A 23610-nucleotide genomic window follows, 5' to 3' on the forward strand; every position below is an offset into this window, starting at 1 on the left:
AAATTCACTTATATGATGGTTCTCTGTATATTTATGAAAGCGATATATTATCTTAGAGTTTATTTTTAAAGATTTGTTTTACAGTTTACTTAAAGTTTAATGTAAAAAAATGAAAACGATGAGACATGTCTTTCCAGAAAAATTTAGGCATAACTACTGTTAATAGGTTTCCACCTCTTTCATCTGCTTGGGTAAGAAGCAGTTGGCTAGAGAATTCCTCTGTGGGAAAATGCTGGGGTTGGGTACCCATAGTCCATGTTGCAGATTCATATATGAGAGGAAAAGAAAAAGCACTAGGTAATTTCTGCCACCGTCTGTGATTGTCGTGAAATAGAAGAGGAATTAAGATGTACATTTTAGCAATTTTCCAAATTCTTACTGTCTTTCCTGCCGCAATAGTAATTCTTAGCTCATTTAAGATTGGTAAGTGGCAAAATGATGTCAATACAATGTCTAAATTACCTCGGTGCTTACACCATATTCCCTAGGCAAATGGAGTTGATGTATTAGAATTATAACCAATAGCAGGAAAAGAAAAACGCCTTAGCTCATCTGCACAAAAAAAGAGCCCTTTCGCCTCTGTATTCAGAAACTTAGCAGAAAGCACCTTCACCTGGGGGGCTCACCCCTGCGTTGCTTGGCCAGTGGCTCATGTCAGGCTGCACCTCTTTCTGAGCCTGCTCCTATGGCCCCACAGACGCCGAACTCGACTCCCACCTATTCCTGCCCAGAGTGCAGCATTCCCACTGGTTCCAGCTGGTTCGCACACTTCCCACACTTCCTGAGAGGGCTCCAGCCGCTCTGTGCTGTCCATCTGCACTTTGTGGTCTCTGCCACAGTGCCAGTTACTGTGTGGGTTTGTGCTTTGCTGACAAAGGTCAAAGATTTTGAGTGATCTGCAGCTAAGCAGAATTATTCCATAAACGCTGTTATTTTGGGTGCTCATTTTAAAGAAGTCAAGGTGTTTAATAAATGCATGTATCATGTTTGAAAGGAAATACCTTTGTCTATGAAAAGTATTGAAGATGTAAATGATATATTTTTGCTTTTTCCATAGAAACAATGTTTTTTGGAATGCTGTTTTCCATAGAAACAATGTTTCTTGGAACGTGTTTTCTGTAGAAACAATGTTTCTTGGAATGTTATTTTCCATAGAAACAATGTTATACTGGGGTTATATTCATGGTCAAGGGCAAAATACCCCAAGTTTTTTTTTTGCAAATGATTACAAGCAACAAATTTACCTAACTGTTATTATAACTACACACAGCATAGTATATAGTTGAGCAATACAATGACACAAAATAATCAGGAATGTTATTTGTCTTGAGATTCCCGAGAGAAGATTTGTGTAGGACAAGAGGAGTGGCTGTTACCACAAAAAGCTGCTGAAGATCTCCTGACAGCTTCTGTGCTGAGAATGAGAACTCCCAGGAGAAGGCTCTGCTAGAGATTCAGTCCAAGGGAACTAAGACACAGAGTGTAGACTGAGAGGAAGTGCGACACTTGGACGTATGTCAGGGGAAAATCAGGTCTGACATCCTAGGATATGTGTGGCAACTAGACTATATCGCCCCACGTGCCAGTTTCAATAAATACCATATGTAAAACATATGTGCAGAACTAAGCTCTGTAAGTTTGTTCATTTGGGGATAAAGTTGAAGGACAGTTGTTCTATCTAGTAGATACATGGTGGTAGGTAAACTTCAAGTAATCAGGAATGATATGATGACGGTATACAACTTTTCAGAGGGAAGTCACGCCAGTCATATGGTACCACCCCCTGAAATACACACACCACCGAGCTACTTAGACGTGTGCGCTGTCTGTGCACACCCTCCTGGTGCATTGCCTCACTGAGCTGTACCTACCGTCGCAGCTGGGCAAGGCGTGGTTCCACTGGTGGTTCCTCTCACAGATGAGGGGCTCGTCGTCACTTAGTGTGTACCCCGGGTCACAGCTGAACGTTACTGTGGACCGGATGCCAAAGTCGCCGCCTTGGCGATGGCCGTTCACAGGGATGCCCGGGTCCAGGCAGGAGTCTGACTCTAGCGTCACACCTGGATGCACAGAATGAACGCAGTCGATGAGGATCTTTCTGGTTGATTGAAAATAATAGAGACCCACGCCATCAACTACAAAATATTCTCGGAAATAATAAGACCTGAAACATTATGCACGTGAACCCAACAATCCATGGACATAAAAGCCAATGCATCTTCAAACATTTGACCTCGTTTTTAAAAAGAGAGATTTGTATTGTTATGCTGTTTACCAGATGTTATCTACATACAACAACCTTGAATAATTAATTAACTTCTCTGAATTTTACATTTCTTCTTGGAAAATCAATGAATTGCACTAAATAAAGTCTAAGTCTTTTCCTGTTTTCTATTTTCACCGCTCTCCCTGTCTCATATGTATGTATTAAATGTAGACATATGTATGTCTATATTTATATATTCCAGCTAGATTTTGGCAGTTTAACTTTCAAATATATGCATACATACACCCAAACATATACACATATAATGCACTTAAAAACTGTGCTAGTGTTATTTTTCTAAGGTTGCATTCCATAAATCTATGCAATTTTCAAATTTTAGTTTAAGTCAGCCACTTTCAAGATAGCTACTATTAGCCTTTGCTAATGATGTGAAAAATTAATGTGCACGAAGTAATTATGATCATGTCATTATGAGAGTTTCTTTTCTCCTCTCACATTTCTCATTTCTCTTTTTAGAAAAACATGTATTTTAAGAGCTAAGGAAAATGAGAATAAGGAAAAAGAATATCATTGCAATGTTTACATATGCAAAGAAATAAAAAGTCCTTGTTATTGCTGTGTCACCCTCTCAGTAAGCATCAGAACATTAGAATTAATATCTGAACTGTGAATTAAAAATCTTAAAATATTTTCAATTTAAAGACTGTTTAGTCTCTAAAAGTGATATTTGGGATATTGTTTCTGATCATTGCATATTTTTTTTTCCAAAATTTGAGTGATATAACTTGGGCCTGGTCCCAATAATTTTTTCTTAAACGGTTATTCTAACAAATTTTCTAAACACTAACATGTCTATTCCCCTAAACAACAGGATGTAACTGTCCTGGCTGCTGTGCAGCACGGCAGGAAAGCCTCCTTCCAACTCTGGAGGAGCTTTCATTCTGCCAGAGGCAACATGGATATCATTTGGCTAGAAATCTATTACCTACCCCCTGCTCCTCCCTCCCTCTCTCTACATATACACCACACATGTATACACACACACACACACACACACACACACATATTCACTTTCAGAGGCATTGTTTATGACTTCTTTCATGACACCCCCACAGATTTTACGCATTACTGGCTCTGAATGCACACATGGTACCCAATGCTGGGTGAATGATTTGTTGTTGTTTGTTTACTTTTATTTTAAAACCCAATGCTGGGTGAATGATTTTTTGTTGTTGTTGTTTGTTTACTTTTAAGTTCAGGGGTACATGTGCAGGTTTGTCACATCAGTAAACTTTTGTCATGGGAGTCTGTTGTACAGATTATTTCCTCACCCAAGTATTAAGCCTAGTGCCCATTAGTTGTTTTTCCTGATCCTCTCCCTCCTCCCACCCTCCACCGTCTGATGGCCCCAGTGTGTGTTGTTCCCTGTATGTGTCCATGTGTTTTCATCATTTAGCTCCCACTTATAAGTGAGAACATGCGGCGTTTGCTTTTCTGTTGCTGCATTAGTTTGCTAAGGATAATGACCTCCAGCTCCTAGCATCAAGATCAAAATCAAGACAAGAATTCCCTCAAAAGAAGAAGCCCTGCCGAAGAAATGCATTGATCTCTAGGTTTCTGGGGGGAAAAAAAAACAGTTAACTAAATAATTTCATTTCTTCAAAAAGGTTTCTATGGTCACTAAACAACAGTGTATGCACTGCAGCAAAACAGTAATAGGAACTATTATCTTAGAATAAGTGAGAATTATATATTAATGGTTTTAATAATGAAATTTATAAACCATAAACAAAACTTTTCCCACACAAAATTTACAGTGAGAAGAGAAAAACTGTGGTAGAAATAAAAACATTGAATTTAAATGCTGAATTATTTACATTTGAAACTGAATAAACTTTTAAGATCACAATCGATGCTTAGTTCCAATATTATGCCATAATACTTTCATTCACTTTTAAATAATTGGCACCAATATTGAGTTTTGAAATATGCATACATAGTTCTCTTTTTCACTACAAATTGTTGGAATGGAGAGTACAGGAGGGGAGGACTGTTGAGTGGCAGAATTATGATACTACATTTGATTTCCAGTTCAACTAAAACTGGCCATGTAAAAGAATCCTGAAACAAGAAAATGATAAGAAAGAACACCTGGAATTTGGCTGGGCACAGTGGCTCACGCCTGCAATCCCAGCACTTTGGGAGGCCGAGGTGGGTAGATCACCTGAGGTCAGGAGTTTGAGACGAGCCTGGCCAACATGGTGAAATCCTGTCTCTACTAAAAATACAAAAATTAGCCAGGTGTGGTGGTGGGCACCTGGAATCCCAGCTACTTTGGAGGCTGAGGTAGGAGAAATGCGTGAACCCAGGAGGTGGAGGTTGCAGTGAGCCATGGTTGTGACTCACAAAAAAAAAAAAAAAAAGGCCATGCTGCTGGCAGAAGTGTAGCAGTGAGGATAACCAGAGGCCACTGTCATCGCCATCTTGGTTTTTGTGGGTTTTGGCCGGCTTCTTTACTGCAACTTGTTTTATCAGCAAGGTCTTTATGACCTGTATTTTGTGCCAATCTCCTATCTCATCCTGTGGCTTAGAATGCCTTAACTGTGGAGAGGAGCCAAGATGGCCGAATAGGAACAGCTCCGGTCTACAGCTCCCAGCGTGAGCGACGCAGAAGACGGGTGATTTCTGCATTTCCATCTGAGGTACCGGGTTCATCTCACTAGGGAGTGCCAGACAGTGGGCGCAGGTCAGTGGGTGAGTGCACCGTGCGCCAGCCTAAGCAGGGGCGAGGCATTGCCTCACTCGGGAAGCGCAAGGGGTCAGGGAGTTCCCTTTCCAGGGGTGACAGACGGCACCTGGAAAATCGGGCCACTCCCACCCGAATACTGTGCTTTTGCGATGGGCATAGGAAACGGTGTACCAGGAGATTATAGCCCGCACTTGGCTCAGAGGGTCCTACGCCCACGGAGTCTCGCTGATTGCTAGCACAGCAGTCTGAGATCAAACAGCAAGTCGGCAGCGAGGCTGGGGGAGGGGCGCCCGCCATTGCCCAGGCTCACTTAGGTAAACAAAGCAGCCTGGAAGCTTGAACTGGGTGGAGCCCACCACAGCTCAAGGAGGCCTGCCTGCCTCTGTAGGCTCCACCTCTGGGCGCAGGGCACAGACAAACAAAAAGACAGCAGTAACTTCTGCAGACTTAAATGTCCCTGTCTGACAGCTTTGAGGAGAGCAGTGGTTCTCCCAGCACGCAGCTGGAGATCTGAGAACGGGCAGACTGCCTCCTCAAGTGGGTCCCTGACCCCTGACCCCTGAGCAGCCTAACTGGGAGGCACCCACCAGCAGGGGCAGACTGACAGCTCACACAGCCGGCCGTGTACTCCAACAGACCTGCAGCTGAGGGTCCTGTCTGTTAGAAGGAAAACTAACAGAAAGGACATCCACACCAAAAACCCATCTGTACATCACCATCATCAAAGACCAAAAGTAGATAAAACCAGAAAGATGGGGAAAAAACAGAGCAGAAAAACTGGAAACTCTAAAAAGCAGAGTACCTCTCCTCCTCCAAAGGAACGCAGTTCCTCACCAGCAGCGGAACAAAGCTGGATGGAGAATGACTTTGACGAGCTGAGAGAAGAAGGCTTCAGACGATCAAATTACTCCGAGCTACGGGAGGATATTCAAACCAAAGGCAAAGAAGTTGAAAACTTTGAAAAAAATTTAGAAGAATGTATAACTAGAATAACCAATACAGAGAAGTGCTTAAAGGAGCTGATGGAGCTGAAAACCAAGGCTCGAGAACTACGTGAAGAATGCAGAAGCCTCAGGAGCTGATGCGATCAAATGGAAGAAAGGGTATCAGCCATGGAAGATGAAATGAATGAAATGAAGTGAGAAGGGAAGTTTAGAGAAAAAAGAATAAAAAGAAATGAGCAAATCCTCCAAGAAATGTGGGACTATGTGAAAAGACCAAATCTACGTCTGATTGGTGTACCTGAAAGTGACGGGGAGAATGGAACCAAGTTGGAAAACACTCTGCAGGATACTATCCAGGAGAACTTCCCCAATCTAGCAAGGCAGGCCAACATTCAGATTCAGGAAATACAGAGAACACCACAAAGATACTCCTCGAGAAGAGCAACTCCAAGACACATAATTGTCAGATTCACCAAAGTTGAAATGAAGGAAAAAATGTTAAGGGCAGCCAGAGAGAAAGGTCAGGTTACCCTCAAAAGGGAAGCCCATCAGACTAACAGCAGATCTCTCGGCAGAAACCCTACAAGCCAGAAGAGAGTGGGGGCCAATATTCAACATTCTTAAAGAAAAGAATTTCCAACCCAGAATTTCATATCCAGCCAAACTAAGCTTCATAAGTGAAGGAGAAATAAAATAGTTTACCGACAAGCAAATGCTGAGAGATTTTGTCACCACCAGGCCTGCCCTAAAAGAGCTACTGAAGGAAGCGCTAAACATGGAAAGGCACAACCGGTACCAGCCACTGCAGAATCATACCAAAATGTAAAGACCATCGAGACTAGGAAGAGACTGCATCAACTAACGAGCAAAATAACCAGCTAACATCATAATGACAGGATCAAATTAACATATAACAATATTAACTTTAAATGTAAATGGACTAAATGCTCCAATTAAAAGACACAGACTGGCAAATTGGATAATGACTCAAGACCCATCAGTGTGCTGTATTCAGGAAACCCATCTCATGTGCAGAGACACACATAGGCTCAAAATAAAAGGATGGAGGAAGATCTACCAAGCAAATGGAAAACAAAAAAAGGCAGGGGTTGCAATCCTAGTCACTGATAAAACAGACTTTAAACCAACAAAGATCAAAAGAGACAAAGAAGGCCATTACATAATGGCAAAGGGATTAATTCAACAAGAAGAGCTAACTATCCTAAATATATATGCACCCAATACAGGAGCACCCAGATTCATAAAGCAAGTCCTGAGTGACCTACAAAGAGACTTAGACTCCCACACATTAATAATGGGAGACTTTAACACCCCACCGTCAACATTAGACAGATCAACGAGACAGAAAGTCAACAAGGATACCCAGGAATTGAACTCAGCTCTGCACCAAGTGGACCTAATAGACATCTACAGAACTCTCCACCCCAAATCAACAGAATATACATTTTTTTCAGCACCACACCACACCTATTCCAAAATTGACCACATACTTGGAAGTGAAGCTGTCCTCAGTAAATGTAAAAGAACAGAAATTATAACAAACTGTCTCTCAGATCACAGTGCAATCAAGCTAGAACTCAGGATTAAGAATCTCACTCAAAACCACTCAACTACATGGAAACTGAACAACCTGCTCCTGAATGACTACTGGGTACATAACGAAATGAAGGCAGAAATAAAGATGTTCTTTGAAACCAACGAGAACCAAGACACAACATACCAGAATCTCTGGGATGCATTCAAAGCAGTGTGTAGAGGGAAATTTATAGCACTAAATGCCCATAAGAGAAAGCAGGAAAGATCCAAAATTGACACCCTAACATCACAATTAAAAGAACTAGAAAAGCAAGAGCAAACACGTTCAAAAGGTAGCAGAAGGCAAGAAATAACTAAAATCAGAGCAGAACTGAAAGAAATAGAGACACAAAAAACCCTTCACAAAATTAATGAATCCAGGAGCTGGTTTTTTGAAAGGATCAACAAAATTGATAGACTGCTAGCAAGATTAATAAAGAAAAAAAGAGAGAGGAATCAAATACATGCAATAAAAAATGATAAAGGGGATATCACCACCGATCCCACAGAAATACAAACTACCATCAGAGAATACTACAAATACCTCTACGCAAATAAACTAGAAAATCTAGAAGAAATGGATAAATTCCTCGACACATACACCCTCCCAAGACTAAACCAGGAAGAAGTTGAATCTCTGAATAGACCAATAACAGGAGCTGAAATTGTGGCAATAATCAATAGCTTACCAACCAAAAAAAGTCCAGGACCAGATGGGTTCACAGCCGAATTCTACCAGAGGTACAAGGAGGAACTGGTACCATTCCTTCTGAAACTATTCCAATCAATAGAGAAAGAGGGAATCCTCCCTAACTCATTTTATGAGGCCAGCATCATCCTGATACCAAAGCCAGGCAGAGACACAACCAAAAAAGAGAATTTTAGACCAATATCCTTGATGAACATTGATGCAAAAATCCTCAATAAAATACTGGCAAACAGAATCCAGCAGCACATCAAAAAGCTCATCCACCATGATCAAGTGGGCTTCATCCCTGGGATGCAAGGCTGGTTCAATATACGCAAATCAGTAAATGTAATCCAGCATATAAACAGAACCAAAGACAAAAACCACATGATTATCTCAATAGATGCAGAAAAGGCCTTTGACAAAATTCAACAACCCTTCATGCTAAAAACTCTCAATAAATTAGGTATTGATGGGACGTATCTCAAAATAATAAGAGCTGTCTATGACAAACCCACAGCCAATATCATACTGAATGGGCAAAGACTGGAAGCATTCCCTTTGAAAACTGGCACAAGACAGGGATGCCCTCTCTCACCACTTCTATTCAACATAGTGTTGGAAGTTCTGGCCAGGGCAATGAGGAAGGAGAAGGAAATAAAGGGTATTCAATTAGGAAAAGAGGAAGTCAAATTCTCCCTGTTTGCAGATGACATGATTGTATATCTAGAAAACCCCATTGTCTCAGCCCAAAATCTCCTTAAGCTGATGAGCAACTTCAGCAAAGTCTCAGGATACAAAATCAATGTACAAAAATCACAAGCATTCTATACACCAATAACAGACAAACAGAGAGTCAAATCATGAGTGAACTCCCATTCACAATTGCTTCAAAGAGAATAAAATACCTAGGAATCCAACTTACAAGGGATGTGAAGGACCTCTTCAGGGAGAACTACAAACCACTGCTCAAGGAAATAAAAGAGGATACAAACAAATGGAAGAACATTCCATGCTCATGGGTAGGAAGAATCAACATCGTGAAAATGGCCATACTGCCCAAGGTAATTTACAGATTCAATGCCATCCCCATCAAGCTACCAATGACTTTCTTCACAGAATTGGGAAAAACTACTTTAAAGTTCATATGGAACCAAAAAAGAGCCCACATCGCCAAGTCAATCCTAAGCCAAAAGAACAAAGCTGGAGGCATCATGCTACCTGACTTCAAACTATACTACAAGGCTACAGTAACCAAAACAGCATGGTACTGGTACCAAAACAGAGATATAGATCTATGGAACAGAACAGAGCCATCAGAAATAACGCCACATATCTACAACTATCTGATCTTTGACAAACCTGACAAAAACAAGAAATGGGGAAAGGATTCCCTATTTAATAAATGGTGCTGGGAAAACTGGCTAGCCATATGTAGAAAGCTGAAACTGGATCCCTTCCTTACACCTTATACAAAAATCAATTCAAGATGGATTAAAGACTTAAACGTTAGACCTAATACCATCAAAACCCTAGAAGAAAACCTAGGCATTACCATTCAGGACATAGGCATGGGCAAGGACTTCATGTCTAAAACACCAAAAGCAATGGCAACAAAAGCCAAAATTGACAAATGGGATCTAATTAAACTACAGAGCTTCTGCACAGCAAAAGAAACTACCATCAGAGTGAACAGGCAAACTACAGAATGGGAGAAAATTTTCGCAACCTACTCATCTGACAAATGGCTAATATCCAGAATCTACAAAGAACTCAAACAAATTTACAAGAAAAAAACAAACAACCCCATCAAAAAGTGGGCAAAGGACATGAACAGACACTTCTCAAAAGAAGACATTTATGCAGCCAAAAAACACATGAAAAAATGCTCATCATCACTGGCCATCAGAGAAATGCAAATCAAAACCACAATGAGATACCATCTCACACCACTTAGAATGGCAATCATTAGAAGGTCAGGAAACAACAGATGCTGGAGAGGTTGTGGAGAAATAGGAACACTTTTACACTGTTGGTGGGACTGTAAACTAGTTCAACCCTTGTGGAAGTCAGTGTGGCGATTCCTCAGGGATCTAGAACTAGAAATTCCATTTGACCCAGCCATCCCATTACTGGATATATACCCAAAGAACTATAAATCATGCTGCTATAAAGACACATGCACACGTATGTTTATTGCAGCATTATTCACAATAGCAAAGACTTGGAACCAACCCAAATGTCCAACAAGGATAGACTGGATTAAGAAAATGTGGCACATATACACCATGGAATACTATGCAGCCATAAAAAATGATGAGTTCATGTCCTTTGTAGGGACATGGATGAAATTGGAAATCATCATTCTCAGTAAACTACCGCAGGAACAAAAAACCAAACACCGCATATTCTCACTCATAGGTGGGAATTGAACAATGGGAACACATGGACACAGGAAGGGGAACATCACACTTCAGGGACTGTTGTGGGGTGGGGGGAGGGGGGAGGGATAGCATTTGGAGATATACCTAATGCTGGATGACGAGTTGGTGGGTGTAGCGCACCAGCATGGCACATGTACACATATGTAACTAATCTGCACATTGTGCACATGTACCATAAAACCTAAAGTATAATAATAAAAAAAAAAAGAAATTGGAGTTCAAAAAAAAAAAAAAAAAGAGGAATTTTGTAGCAGGTGATTTATCTCCAATGGAACAATACATTTATAATAAACTAAGATCAGTCTGTGGACACAGGTAGCCAATTTACCTTGTGGGAAAGGTAGGACAAAGCCCTTCTGAATAATGTTTAGAGCACCTTCTTTCCCTTCCTGTCTCCTGCCTGACAGCACAAAGAGAAATACGGACCACCGGACTTTGTTGAAACAACATCTATATTCAGAGTCTGTTCCCACTTCTTCTTACTTGAACCTTAAAGCAACAATGAATTTTTGACACAAATAGATATGAACAGTACTGTTTATTTCAATTGGCCTTTGCAAAATAAGTGACTGAATACATTTGCAACTTAATAAATAAAGGGAGTTGATTACTTTGCAAATAATCCGTGTGCAGCTCATACGGAGGTACATTTGATATGAGCAGGGTTCTGTCTGAATCATCAGTCTTTATAAAACTTCTAGTCCAAGGAAGGAATGAACATTTCCTGAGTACATTTCATATGCTGAGCTTAGAGAAGTCACTTCTCACAGCCTCTGAGAGGTTTCAAAACAGAGGTTGAAAAGTCACAGTTGATAAAGTCAGTGAGCCAAGAAATTAAGCACACTGGCCATGTTATGTTATTTACTGATATCGAAACCTGGGCCTTTGCCTGCTGTTCTCCTCTCTCTCATGTACGTATCCGTGCGTGTGCCTGTGAGTGTTAGCATGTATGTGCGTGTTATATATACCTTTGTATCGCATCCAGTACCATTACATACTGACCACTTTCCTTTCCTTTTCTGATCATATAAAAAGTCACCGAATCTCAGCAAACCAATTGGTGTGGTGTGCACACACATACAAACCACTAAATATACTTCTTTATCACAATGTTTCTTCCGTGAATAACACGATATATGAATCACACAGTAGAGTATGTACATTTACAAGTGATGAATCTTTCTTCTGCCTTCAGAGAGGATTAACAAGATACTTTTGACAGCATTTTCAAAAAATGCTCTAAAATTAAATGGAAAACTTTCATACCCTTGAGAATTCCATTTATTTTCCAATTTCTTACAAAATTATGACGATTTTAAAATGGTGATTTAAAGATCAACATACAAAGCAGATGATCATTCTCGAGTGAGAATGCAATCGCTATTATACACAGACACTGTGCCACATTCCTTGTAAAGAATGGCTAGACTGTCGCTGGACACTAATGTATGAGATGATTCCTAAGACCGAGTGCATGAAGCAGAACTACAATTCTAGGTATGCTTTTACAAAAGCCGCAAAAAAATGACTTCAACCTTTCCACTACACAATTCAGAAAGGCCTTCTGGAGTGAATGCTGTTTACAGTAGCTCACATTGCCTTTCGGCACCGCTGCAAATATAAGTCAGCCTCGAGTACCTGTGGCTGTAATTTCTGCAACACATTTTGTCTGTAGAGAGCATTGGCATGGGCCTCTTTGGCTTGAAGAAGTGTCATTAATAATTTCACAAAGCAAGGAGTGTTTACAATGTGAAACATGTATGATGAAACACAAAAGAGATGAGCAATATTCTTGTTTTTAAGAGGCATAAAGAGTTTGATATAAATCATTCTTGGGTCATGGATAAAGCTGGAAACCATCATTCTCAGCAAACTATCGCAAAGACAAAAAACCAAACACCGCATGTTCTCACTCATAGGTGGGAACTGAACAATGAGAACACATGGATACAGGAAGGGGAACATCACACACCAGGGCCTGTTGTGGGGTGTGGGGAGGGGGGAGGGATAGCATTAGGAGATATACCTAATGTAAATGACGAGTTAATGGGTGCAGCACACCAACATGGCACATGTATACATATGTAACAAACCTGCACGTTGTGCACATGTACCCTAAAACTTAAAGTATAATAAAAAATAATAAAAAAATAAAAATTGGATGACATTTTCACTTGAAAAAAAATAATTCTTGGGTCACAGGCAACCCACTTTTGAAGAATGTGTTGGATGAGTGAGTGTAATCATTTTCTAGTGCCTGCATCTTGGCTTCAGAACCTATTTTGTCAAAGGGTGCTAGATGGGGTTACCTAGATGAAGGGGTTGGTAGCATGTGTCTCTTCTAGGTTTTGCCACTTTTTCTCTGTCTCTGCTTTTCTTGCTGGACTCATTGGTTCCTTTATCCCTCCGAGACCTCTGCTGGCCTTGGCCCCTTCCCTCCTGCTTGCCTGCGGGTTTCCTCTCTCCCTGGAGCCCAGGATCTGCGTCTGCCTTCACCTTATTCAGAATCACCTCGAGGACTTGATGAAAAGCTCAGGATTCTGATTTTCATCATGAGTTCCCTGAATCACAATATTTGGAATCTGGGCTTGGGGCTCTACAATTTACTAAGCTCCCAGAGACGCGTTAGTGCACCATGATGTTTGAAGAAACCTGCCCCTTCAGCGCCAGGTAAATGGGGACACCCTCTGAGTGGGTCACGAGCCTCTGAAAGCACTCATATCTCTACACCACCCTCAGAAATAGCAACCGGAACATCCGAGCTGGTGCTCAGGCATCGGTTTTATTTTAAAGCCCCTCAGGTAACCGTTAGGTGCAGCGCTGGTGATAAGCACTCATAAAATCCCCGGCCTTTCCTAACTCATTTTCCTACAACAAGCAAACAAAAAGCAACGTCCTGCACCTCATTCACTTATGTACATTTCCATATGTCTCTTCAAATACATAGCGACTGATACATAAATAAGAAGCGATCCCAAGTCAAGGTTCAGTATCACATCCCTCTGAGGTCCTATTTCTCCCTTAAGCCAGAGGAATAGATGACAAACCTTTGAGGGCCTTCTGGAAGTTCACTATATGCAAGTCTAGATGTGTGTTTAGAGCAGTGAGCCTTTTAAGTCACAGTGCTGGAAAGTTCCACACACAATAATTTCCTGTCTTCACTCACTAGGTGAGGCCTCTGGTCACTTCTGTGGCTATACAGCTACCTCCTGAGATTTCCAACAAGGTGGGAAGAAGAAGGAATGCTAGACTTTCCAGCAGATCAGAACTTTACGACTCTCACACAATTATCACTGTACTAAACAGGCATCATCTTGGTGACAGTTTTCTTCTTCTTTTTAGGGATGCAGAGAAAGAAAAATGGCATTTTTTTCATGTGTCTGTTGGCTGCATAAATGTCTTCTTTTGAGAAGTGTCTGTTCATATCCTTCACCCACTTTCACAATAGCAAAGACTTGGAACCAACCCAAATGCCCAACAATGATAGACTGGATTAAGAAAATGTGGCACATATACACCATGGAATACTATGCAGCCATAAAAAATGATGAGGTCATGTCCTTTGTAGGGACATGGGTGAAGCTGGAAACCATCATTCTCAGCAAACTATTGCAAGGGGAAAAAAACCAAACACCGCATGTTCTCACTCATAGGTGGGAATTGAACAATGAGAACACTTGGACACAGGAAGGGGAACATCACACACCAGGGCCTGTTGTGGGGTGGGGGGAGGGGGGAGGGATAGCATTAGGAGATATACCTAATGTAAATGATGAGTTAATGGGTGCAGCACACCAACATGGCACATGTATACATATGTAACAAACCTGCACGTTGTGCACATGTACCCTAGAACTTAATGTATAATAATAATAATATACATACATATATATATATATATATATATATATATATAAAGAAAAATGGCAAAGAGCTTTACTCCCTGAGGGGTACTCCAGGTGATGGAAGGACGCCTTACAAAGCCTGCACTCTACTTTTAAACACAGGATAAATGACAGGAAAACCAAAACATAGGGTAGTCATTCTTTTAAGATTATAAAAATAGTTGTCAGGATTATTTACATATTAAATTATTATAGTATAGTATAATATAATGTGTATTCTATATTTTATAATAATAAAATATTATTATTATATTAGTGAGGATGACAAGCTAAATAGAAATTTGTGAATAGACTTTTTATCATTCCCTGATTTTCCAGAAAGAGAAATAAGAAGAAGCCATTTATTTAAATGACTTGGATAAACAAATGAAATTAGTTTCTGCTGCCTTCACTTAGCATTTGGAACACATTCCCTCAAATGGAACTAGAAAAAGCAAAGTCATCTACAGCTACACAAATAGAGATGAAAAGAAAGGAAAACTGTCCTAATATTTGTCAATGCCTGAAAATAATTATTCTCTGAAGTTTCATGCACTATATATCTAAGAGCCAAGAAATTCTGGTGTAGAAAAAGTTGGGGGGAGGGTGTGAGGATGAGAAAATACAAGGCTTATTAGGAATCTTACAAATTCAGATCACTGCAATGTTTACACATATTGTTACTTCAAAGAGAAGTGACAACTTGAATGGACATTTTAAAGAAACAAAATGTAAAATTTTCTGGTTCTTAAATTTTACTTTAAGTTTCAAAATATGTTACTTTGGAGCAAATGTTGTACATCTATATATGTGAAGAGTAATAACTCTGAATTAAATTTGAAATTCATCATTAAGTCATTAATAAGCAATTTTCCTATCAGAATATAATATTTTTTTCTAAAAGTAGACATAATCTTAAGATATACATGCATATACATGTTTGTGTATACTTATATGAGTATGTAAAACAGAGGAATGCACATAATAGGTTATTAATTTAAATGTGCTGGAGCAGGGCTCAGGGAGAGGTTAACAAGAGTAATAGGAGGCAATGTGGGGAATGGAAGGCAAGAAGAAAGAATAAAAGGACATTTGAAACCCATCGTAGTAGATATGATTCTATGCATGCATTTGTAAAATCATACGTGTGGGTATATGTAAATTTTAAAAACATCTTTACAACTAATAGTGCTTATTTTGAGATAAAGTTCTGAAAAAGAATAGCCATAAAACTTTGGCAAAATAAAGGTTTGATTCCTTCAGGTCCAATAGTAATTGACACTCATTCTCCCTTTTTCCATGCTATTCTTTGAGGGAAGTGTTTCCAAACAGAGAAAAGAATAACAGCTGCTTTGCTTTGTTTTGTTTTAACTGGCTAATGTTAAAAATGTATTCCTAGGGGAGATTCCCATCAGCTAGATTTCAGAAGTATATTTGCATAAATATTATTATAAAATAATACAATTACTTAATCTCATCATTTCAGAAGCTAAAACTTTGACTTCAGGAAACAAAAAAAGGAAGGAATACTTTCCATTTGGAAGTTTGGACTGTCTTGCAAAATACATTCCATTATAATATTTTGACAATTGTTTTAAAATACGTTAAATAATTGTTTTAAAGTATTATTCATGCTTGTTGAAAGATTGTTAACAATTGTTCGGAATTTGGTGATGTTTAGCAGGTTTTAATTCCTTCTCTCTTCGTTACCTGACTTTCACCCGGTGAAACGTGTCTATCTGTACTCAAATTCGGTGCCACAAATTGACCTAACCCTGTTTTTCTAGCAAGGATCCTTTTCTCCATTGCCCAGGTTAACATAATTTTAGTAATATATCTTATAAGACTTTTGATCGGAAAGTATATTTTCTAAAAATAGAAGTATATTATTACTTCTATTATTCTATGCTGAAGATGAACCCATTTCATTATTTTTTTTATTTTTTATTATTTTACTTTGTCCTAGGCAAGGGATACGTATTTTTGAGAGTTAAAAGGCAATAACTCCAAGATGTTCTCTTACGAATAAGAGAAAGTTCTTACAATTGCATAGTATGGTTTTGCCAGAGTCTACCAGGATCAGTAAACCAGCACAGTCATCTGCAGGCTGCAAATAAGAACCCAGATTTTTGGTTCTCCCATGCATGCTGCCCCGCCGGGCTGTCAAGGGAAGGTGCAACTCACTCTCGTAGTGGATGAGGAAGCCGATGCTGGAGCGGCTGTTGTCAGTGGTGAACAGCAGGTACATGAAGTTCCCGGTGCTGATGAGGAACTGGGGTGCCTGGGTGCCATGGTACTCGCCGATCAGTGGGGACGAACTGGCTGGCCCATCTCTGACCTCCAAGGTGTCATAATTGACCTCTGTCTGAAATCTGCAAATATGTACATCCCATCAGAAAAGACATGCAGAGCTGCCAGCTTACAGACATGCTCCTGACATCCTCATTCCTTAATCAGAAACCCATGTACGTTAACATGAAGAAAATAGTTGGAATTACATATGCTTAAAACTTAGGTACGTATATAAGGATAGTACGTTCTTTTCTTGATGAGACGGCACAGCTTAAATCCCTTTCTCTTATCTAATATTCTGTCTTACAACATTACAGACACAAGAGGAGGTCTTTAGTCAGCTTAAACAAAAATACTATGAACCAGATTAGTTTTCCTAGATGATAGATAGATAGATAGATAGAGAGAGAGAGAGAGAGAGAGAGAGAGAGAGAGATTATTCCCAAATAGTAAAATCTCAACTATATATTTTTGAACTATTTTTACCATTCCCTATTTAACATAATTATAGACATCTTAAAATGGGCGCACTAGAGTGAAATGGTCTCTTAAAGAAAGATGATCATTAAAAATGTGTGATGATAAACACCTTTCCTGAAAAAAAAAATCCTATGCCTTTTTAAATTGCAATAACTCTTTCAAGACATTAGAATAACCCTGGGTATGTTGCCATTTCAGACATGAAAGGATACTTTAATAACTTGAGAAAGTTAGAACAGCTTCCAAAAAGTGCTTAAGTTTTCTTACGCTTCCAGAGAATCTGGCCCGAGATTTTATATATATATATAAAGTTGCAGCCACTAGGGTCCCCTTTGATGCAATGTAGGTACCACTCCAGGCACTGAGATAATTTTCTAAATGGGCCTATCTGATCCTCGAAGAGCTAACCTGGTTTCTGAGTGCCTGACTTTGCTCTCAGGGAGCAGCTTAAGTATCATAAGCCTCTGACTCACTCAGTCACTTTGAGCCAAAGGATCCCACGGAAGCCTGTGCCGTTAGCCCCCACGCTCTGTGCTGGATGTTGCTGATGAATGGGGGGAAAACTTGAGAGAGGGGAAGCAATCTTAGTCTCATGGCATGTAGCAACAGAAAAGGATGCTGAAACCAAAGGGCTGTGTCCTGCATCCATTAGATTATGTACACCCTGATGAGTGCAAACGCACATAATTACCTATTCCTGGAACTAGTGAATGTGGTGCCCTGAGCCCCATTCTTCCATAAAGAGGAATTCGAACCATTTGTATACCACACCGCTGGACCAGAATAGGGCCACACTTGGGATCGGATACTGCCAACTTTGTCTTATGACACTATTCTAAATCTTTTTCTAAAAACTGATTTCTCAGTTATTTGAGTTCAAATTCAAGAAGTTGGATAAGCGTGAAAGCAATCTCTTTTGATATCGTCATGCTGAAGTTGTCCTATCCTGTTTGTTTAGTAACAGTGAGGACTGAAAAAGTGCATATTTCAACAGCTGGAAGATTTCTAGGATGACCTTGTAAACAGAAACATCTGGATGTTCTTTGCTGTTGGGCAGCCTAACACACACTGCCTGGCAATACCATCAGCACAGAGCTCAGAATTTGCGCACACATTCCCACCCTTTAAGCTGTCAGTCCATCGGTCATGGTGGAAACGACCATTTCCTTATGCAATTCATCTTTTAAGATCTGTGTACTATGTCTAGAGTAAAGATCACACATGTCTAAAAATATCAGAAATATTGGGTATTTCCAAATGGAACTTAGCAAAACATCACACTGAAATAATATTCAATGAATGAGATTGGGAAAAATCAAGCAAGTATCTCCCTTCAGGCAACTGAAAATAGAAGGCTAATAGATTGGCCAGATGAGAATATAGGATCACTACTTTTACTAAATTACTTAAATTTGATATGCTGCTGGGAGTCAGGGTGTGCTTCAGCTCCCCCTGCCAATACCAGAAAGTGGGGAAATTAGTAAGAAACCAAACGTAATCTACTGAATATTTACAGAGTTAATATTTTTTCAAATGACTGATTATACACAATAATTTGCTTTCTAATATAGATGGATTTATAAACAAATTTTTCTTTTGTTCTGAGAGACTGTCCTATTGGGGATTATTATTATTCTCTCAGAGGCAAGTGAAAAAATAAAAACAATTATTTCAAATAAATACAATTACTGAAAGTTAACACAACTCCTGCTGAAAGACCTTTCCTGTATTGATGTTAGCATTGATCATTTGAAAACAAAAAGATAATAATATAATGATGTTCATCTATCTTGAGACACCATAATATTCTGGATACTGAAATCCAGAATCTAGTCAAGAAGAAGGTCATTGCTAGAGAAAGCCCAGTGTTATGCAGAGAATAACCTCGAAACTTTCAACAAAGATGCCTCCCTAGCCTTTGGTCCATGTGGCTCATGACAAAATCTTTTTAGTTTTTAATCATCAGTTTGGTTTCAGTGTTGAGACAAATGGGAAAACCCTTGTTATACAGAACTCCAATAGCCTGCTTATTTTTTTAATAAACAAATACCCATGCAGCCCAGCATACTTATTTTTTAGATCATGAAATGCATTATTAAATAGCTAAGCCAAGCAACATTCTAGTGATAATATCACTCATAGGCGATTAGTTGGTGATTAATCTGCTGTCTGCACCCCACTGCCCACTCAGCATCACTAGCTGCCCTTGAGTGACCAGCAGCCACCACCAGAACAGAAGAGCTGATTTCTTCTACTACAGAAGGCACCTAAGGGACCATGGAATCCAGAGTGGTTTCCATGTGCAATCAGACACCAAGCAGAACTGATTCCAGTGCAGGTCCCAAACCCAGAGTCAGATACAAGGGTCGAACCTCAGGAATGGTCCTCCAGGACTGGCACTTCCCCTACTAACCTCCAGAGCATTGGCTCACTGTGGGCTTAGAGGATACCACTGAAGAAAAACAAAACTTACAAGTAAGTGCCTGTTTCTGGTAAAGTGTGCTCCTATGCGGGAACTGAAAAGAACTGCCATCTTTTTGAAGTTTAAGATCCATTTACTAAAAATATGGAAGAGACACATATCATTGGGTCCAAACGAAGACTAATTTTTTTTCTTACCTATCAAAAGTTATTTTGATAGAGTGGCCTGGTTTTGCTTCAATTATCCATTCACAATTTAAAGAATCCTTATAATATCCTGGCCATCCAGGAGGCAAAATGACTCCACTGGACGCTGTCAGATGTCCACCACATGGAGCTAAAACAAGATGTACAATATCTATTAGATCAAATGAGACAGAAAGATACGCCATAACAATACCTAGATAAAAGCAAGAATCTGCTTCTGTGTTCATGAATTGAATATTTTCAAGTATCAAAGCAAATCTTATTCCCAAGGGAACTGTACATTTATTGAAAGCAGGGTCTATATATGCTACTTCCACGTACTTACCATTAACTTGAAGCAAAGTTCTTTTTCTCTAGTAAAAAGAGCTCTCTGTGCTAACTGAATTATCTCATTTAATTGACAACCATTTCATGACGTACATGCCCAGTTATCTATAGTTTACACGCATTTGGAATTTAACAAATATCTATGGATAAGCAAATGTAAAATGACCTTACATCTCAAAATGGATACATATACACACCCTTAGGTGTGTGTATGTATGTGTTTATTTACTTCCATTGTGTGCATTCTATTAAAATAAATAGCCACATGCAACATATTATTTGTGAGTGTGAAACAAAACAAAACTTTCAATCAAATTTGATAAGTATAGAATTAAACTGCATTGATCCTTTTGCAAGGTTATGCGACAGTGATTTGTAATTGCAAAGGAGAAGTAAAGTTTGAAAGGGTATATAACTACTGCTCAGTGAAAGTGATTATACATACCTGTATCATCTAAAGGAATTTTAAATAGCATACCAATATTTCATACCATAATTAAAAATATGTCCTTGGCCACATGTTTTTTTCAGATTTTATGTATTCTCTCTCAAAATTATTTGCCATTACCAATCATCTTTGTGGATTTATAGATATCAAATAAAGTACATGAAAACACTCCAAGGTGAAAAAATCCTTTTGGAAAAAATATTTATTTTATTTAAAAATGGCCATATGTATAATGTAAAAATGCAAAAAGTTGATATCATTTTAGCCATGTTTTGATGCTAGAAAAAATGTGAATTAATGAAATGTATGGATTTACCAGTATTATCTTAATTTACATCAGGAAACAAATACAGAAAAAATAAAAGTAAAAAATTATGTAAAGTGCATGACCATGTATTGGAATGTGGCAAATATATTTGAAGTAATGTTTGGAAATTTTGTTGATACGGGAAAATCTTTGCAATAGAATATTAAACTTGAAAAGCAGGATAAAAAATTGTCCATATATTATAAATTTAATAAAATAAAAATTTTATTCAGTGAACACAGAAGTGGAAATTAAAAACGTTAATAATAGATAGCACTGGGATTGCTTTATAGATCACATTTTTTGATATATATATATATTTTTACCAAATAAGTTGCAATTGTTATTTTTATACTTATGCATTATTCTGTAGTTTAAAAATATGAAATCAAGGTAATTTTAATTAACTTGAGCTCCTGAAGAACACTTGATTTTTTGTGATAATTTTTAAAACAACCAATTTATACTAATTAATATTTTAATTTTTCTAGTTAATTTCTTAAATTCACATTTGGAGCCTATGAATCACATATCCATACACCTAATTATACATAATTGAATTCCTTTGTTTTTTAAAGTGATGCAGCAAATCCTTTTAAGAATACAACATAAGCAAAATTAAATATGTTAAATATATTACTATTAGTCATGTCTAAACTTCCAAAGATACTATATAAGAAAGACATATGGCAGATGCAGAATTCCAAAAAAGTTATGATAGTTTAGCTATTTCTAAAATCTGCATAATGAGTTATTTCTATGTATTAATTTCCATATAAATATAAAACCAACCAAAAGTTTCCTTTACTTTAGTAAATTTTTTATTTTGCATTTTTATGTTTCTTGGAATATGTCTAACTTGTCATGTATTAATATTAATTATTTTATTATATTCTTACCCATTACTTTGTAACTTACAGTGTACGTTAGAACCTGAATTGCTTTATCCTGATGAAACAGACACTTTAATAATTATACTGCTGATGAGCAAAATTTACACTAAAATAGTAATAATCTCAAGTAAGTAGATTGTAAGTAAGTAAGTAGTAAGTAATAAGTTGTATTAGTCAGTTTGGATTAGATTACACTGTGGTAACAAACAGCCCTGCAACTGTAGTAGCTACAATGGGAAGTGAATTTCTCACAAATGTGGCATGTCTAGGTCTGTGAGACACAGGTCCCTTCTTCAGTTGCTATGGCAGATGGGAAAAAGTCTTGCAAGGGCAATCAAAGATGCTGACCTAGAAGTTGAGTACAGCATTTCCTCATATACCTAATTGACCAGAACCCATCACAAGGTTCCTTTAATCTACAAGATTCAAGAAAAGACATTCCACCTGATGGAGACCAAAAATATTTGATGAACAACATCAATGACGTTCATATTCACTTAGCTGATAACAAAAAAAGCAAATATACCAATGAGCCAATAAGGTGTTTAGAAAGAAATTTCTTCTTTGCTTTTTTTTTAAATTTAAATTACAGTGATGAATTCCCTGATACTGTATTTCTAAAATACACACACATACACACACACACACACACACCCCTTCTTGATTACATATATGTATTTTCCTATGGCTTTATTTTTAATAGAACAATCTGATTTGGGTTACATTAATGCTGGCTTGATGAAATGTTAAGAAGGAGGCAGCCTGTCTTTTCCAGTATCTGTGCTAATGCACAACACTAAGGTTCTCTAGACTTGAAAGAGAACTCACTCACACCCCTGTAGGGTACTTGTGTCTTTCAATGTTCAATCCTTAATCTTTTTTTCAATTCTTTTCTATGGTACTTTACATACATTTTATACTTTTTATTTGAGTCATTTTTGGTATTTTATCTTTTGCTAAAAAAATCACCCATTTTCTACAGACTTTAAGATTTGCTGCCATAAAGTTGATGTTTTCATGTGTAGTCATTTTTCCCCAAAATAGCTTGAGATTTTAATGATGCCACTGAGCTGCATTGAGGAATATGAGCCTGTTAGAAGCAGGAGAAAGAAAGAAAGAGAAACCTTTTGCCCGGAGGCCATACAATTTATACTCAACATGTGCCTGGCATCCAGGAAATTCTGCCAGAATAAATGAATAACCTATGCTTTTAAATAAAAAAATTGCTCTATTGTGAGCTTTTCACTGTTTATGTAAAGTTATATTATTTTTATGATACGGATAATTTCTCTTTTATGTTACTAAATATAACATTTTTCTTTCCTAGTTCCTTTTATCAGAATCATAAACAGTGTATTTTATTAACAACTCATTCTTGCTTTAAATTGTTTATAACACTTGAATTTTATTAATAACATCCTAATTTATTTTTGTTTTTTCTGACTTTTTAATTTTATTATTAAATTTCTTTATTTTTTGATCATTTTGTTCTACATTAGAGGACTTAAAGATAGACATTTTTCTTGAAACACAGGTTTTGCTGTCTCACATTGTTTCTCATAGAAAGTACTGTTCTCACAGTTTCCAGATGGGATAGTATAGGCATTAAGGTTTGACTTTCTCTTTAATGTAAAATTATAGTGGATTTTTATGGATAGAGATTTGCTTGTAGTTCTATTTTTATTACATGTTTCTACTTTAAT

At 38.1% G+C, this 23610-nt stretch overlaps 1 protein-coding gene across 1 annotated transcript in view; it reads right to left on the minus strand.

Annotated features, from left to right (window-relative positions):
• CSMD1 (CUB and Sushi multiple domains 1) overlaps positions 1 to 23610 on the minus strand; it is a 2063616-nt gene that overhangs the window by 447588 nt on the left and 1592418 nt on the right. Inside the window, exons 16-18 of the mRNA XM_024251429.3 lie at positions 19924 to 20062; positions 16717 to 16904; positions 1872 to 2060 (exon numbers count right to left, since the gene is read on the minus strand). Of these exons, the coding sequence (XP_024107197.3) occupies positions 1872 to 2060; positions 16717 to 16904; positions 19924 to 20062 (516 nt within the window). The remainder of the gene's footprint in view (positions 1 to 1871; positions 2061 to 16716; positions 16905 to 19923; positions 20063 to 23610) is intronic.

This window comes from Pongo abelii, chromosome 7 (assembly GCF_028885655.2).
Source record: "Pongo abelii isolate AG06213 chromosome 7, NHGRI_mPonAbe1-v2.0_pri, whole genome shotgun sequence".
Taxonomy (NCBI): domain Eukaryota; kingdom Metazoa; phylum Chordata; class Mammalia; order Primates; family Hominidae; genus Pongo; species Pongo abelii.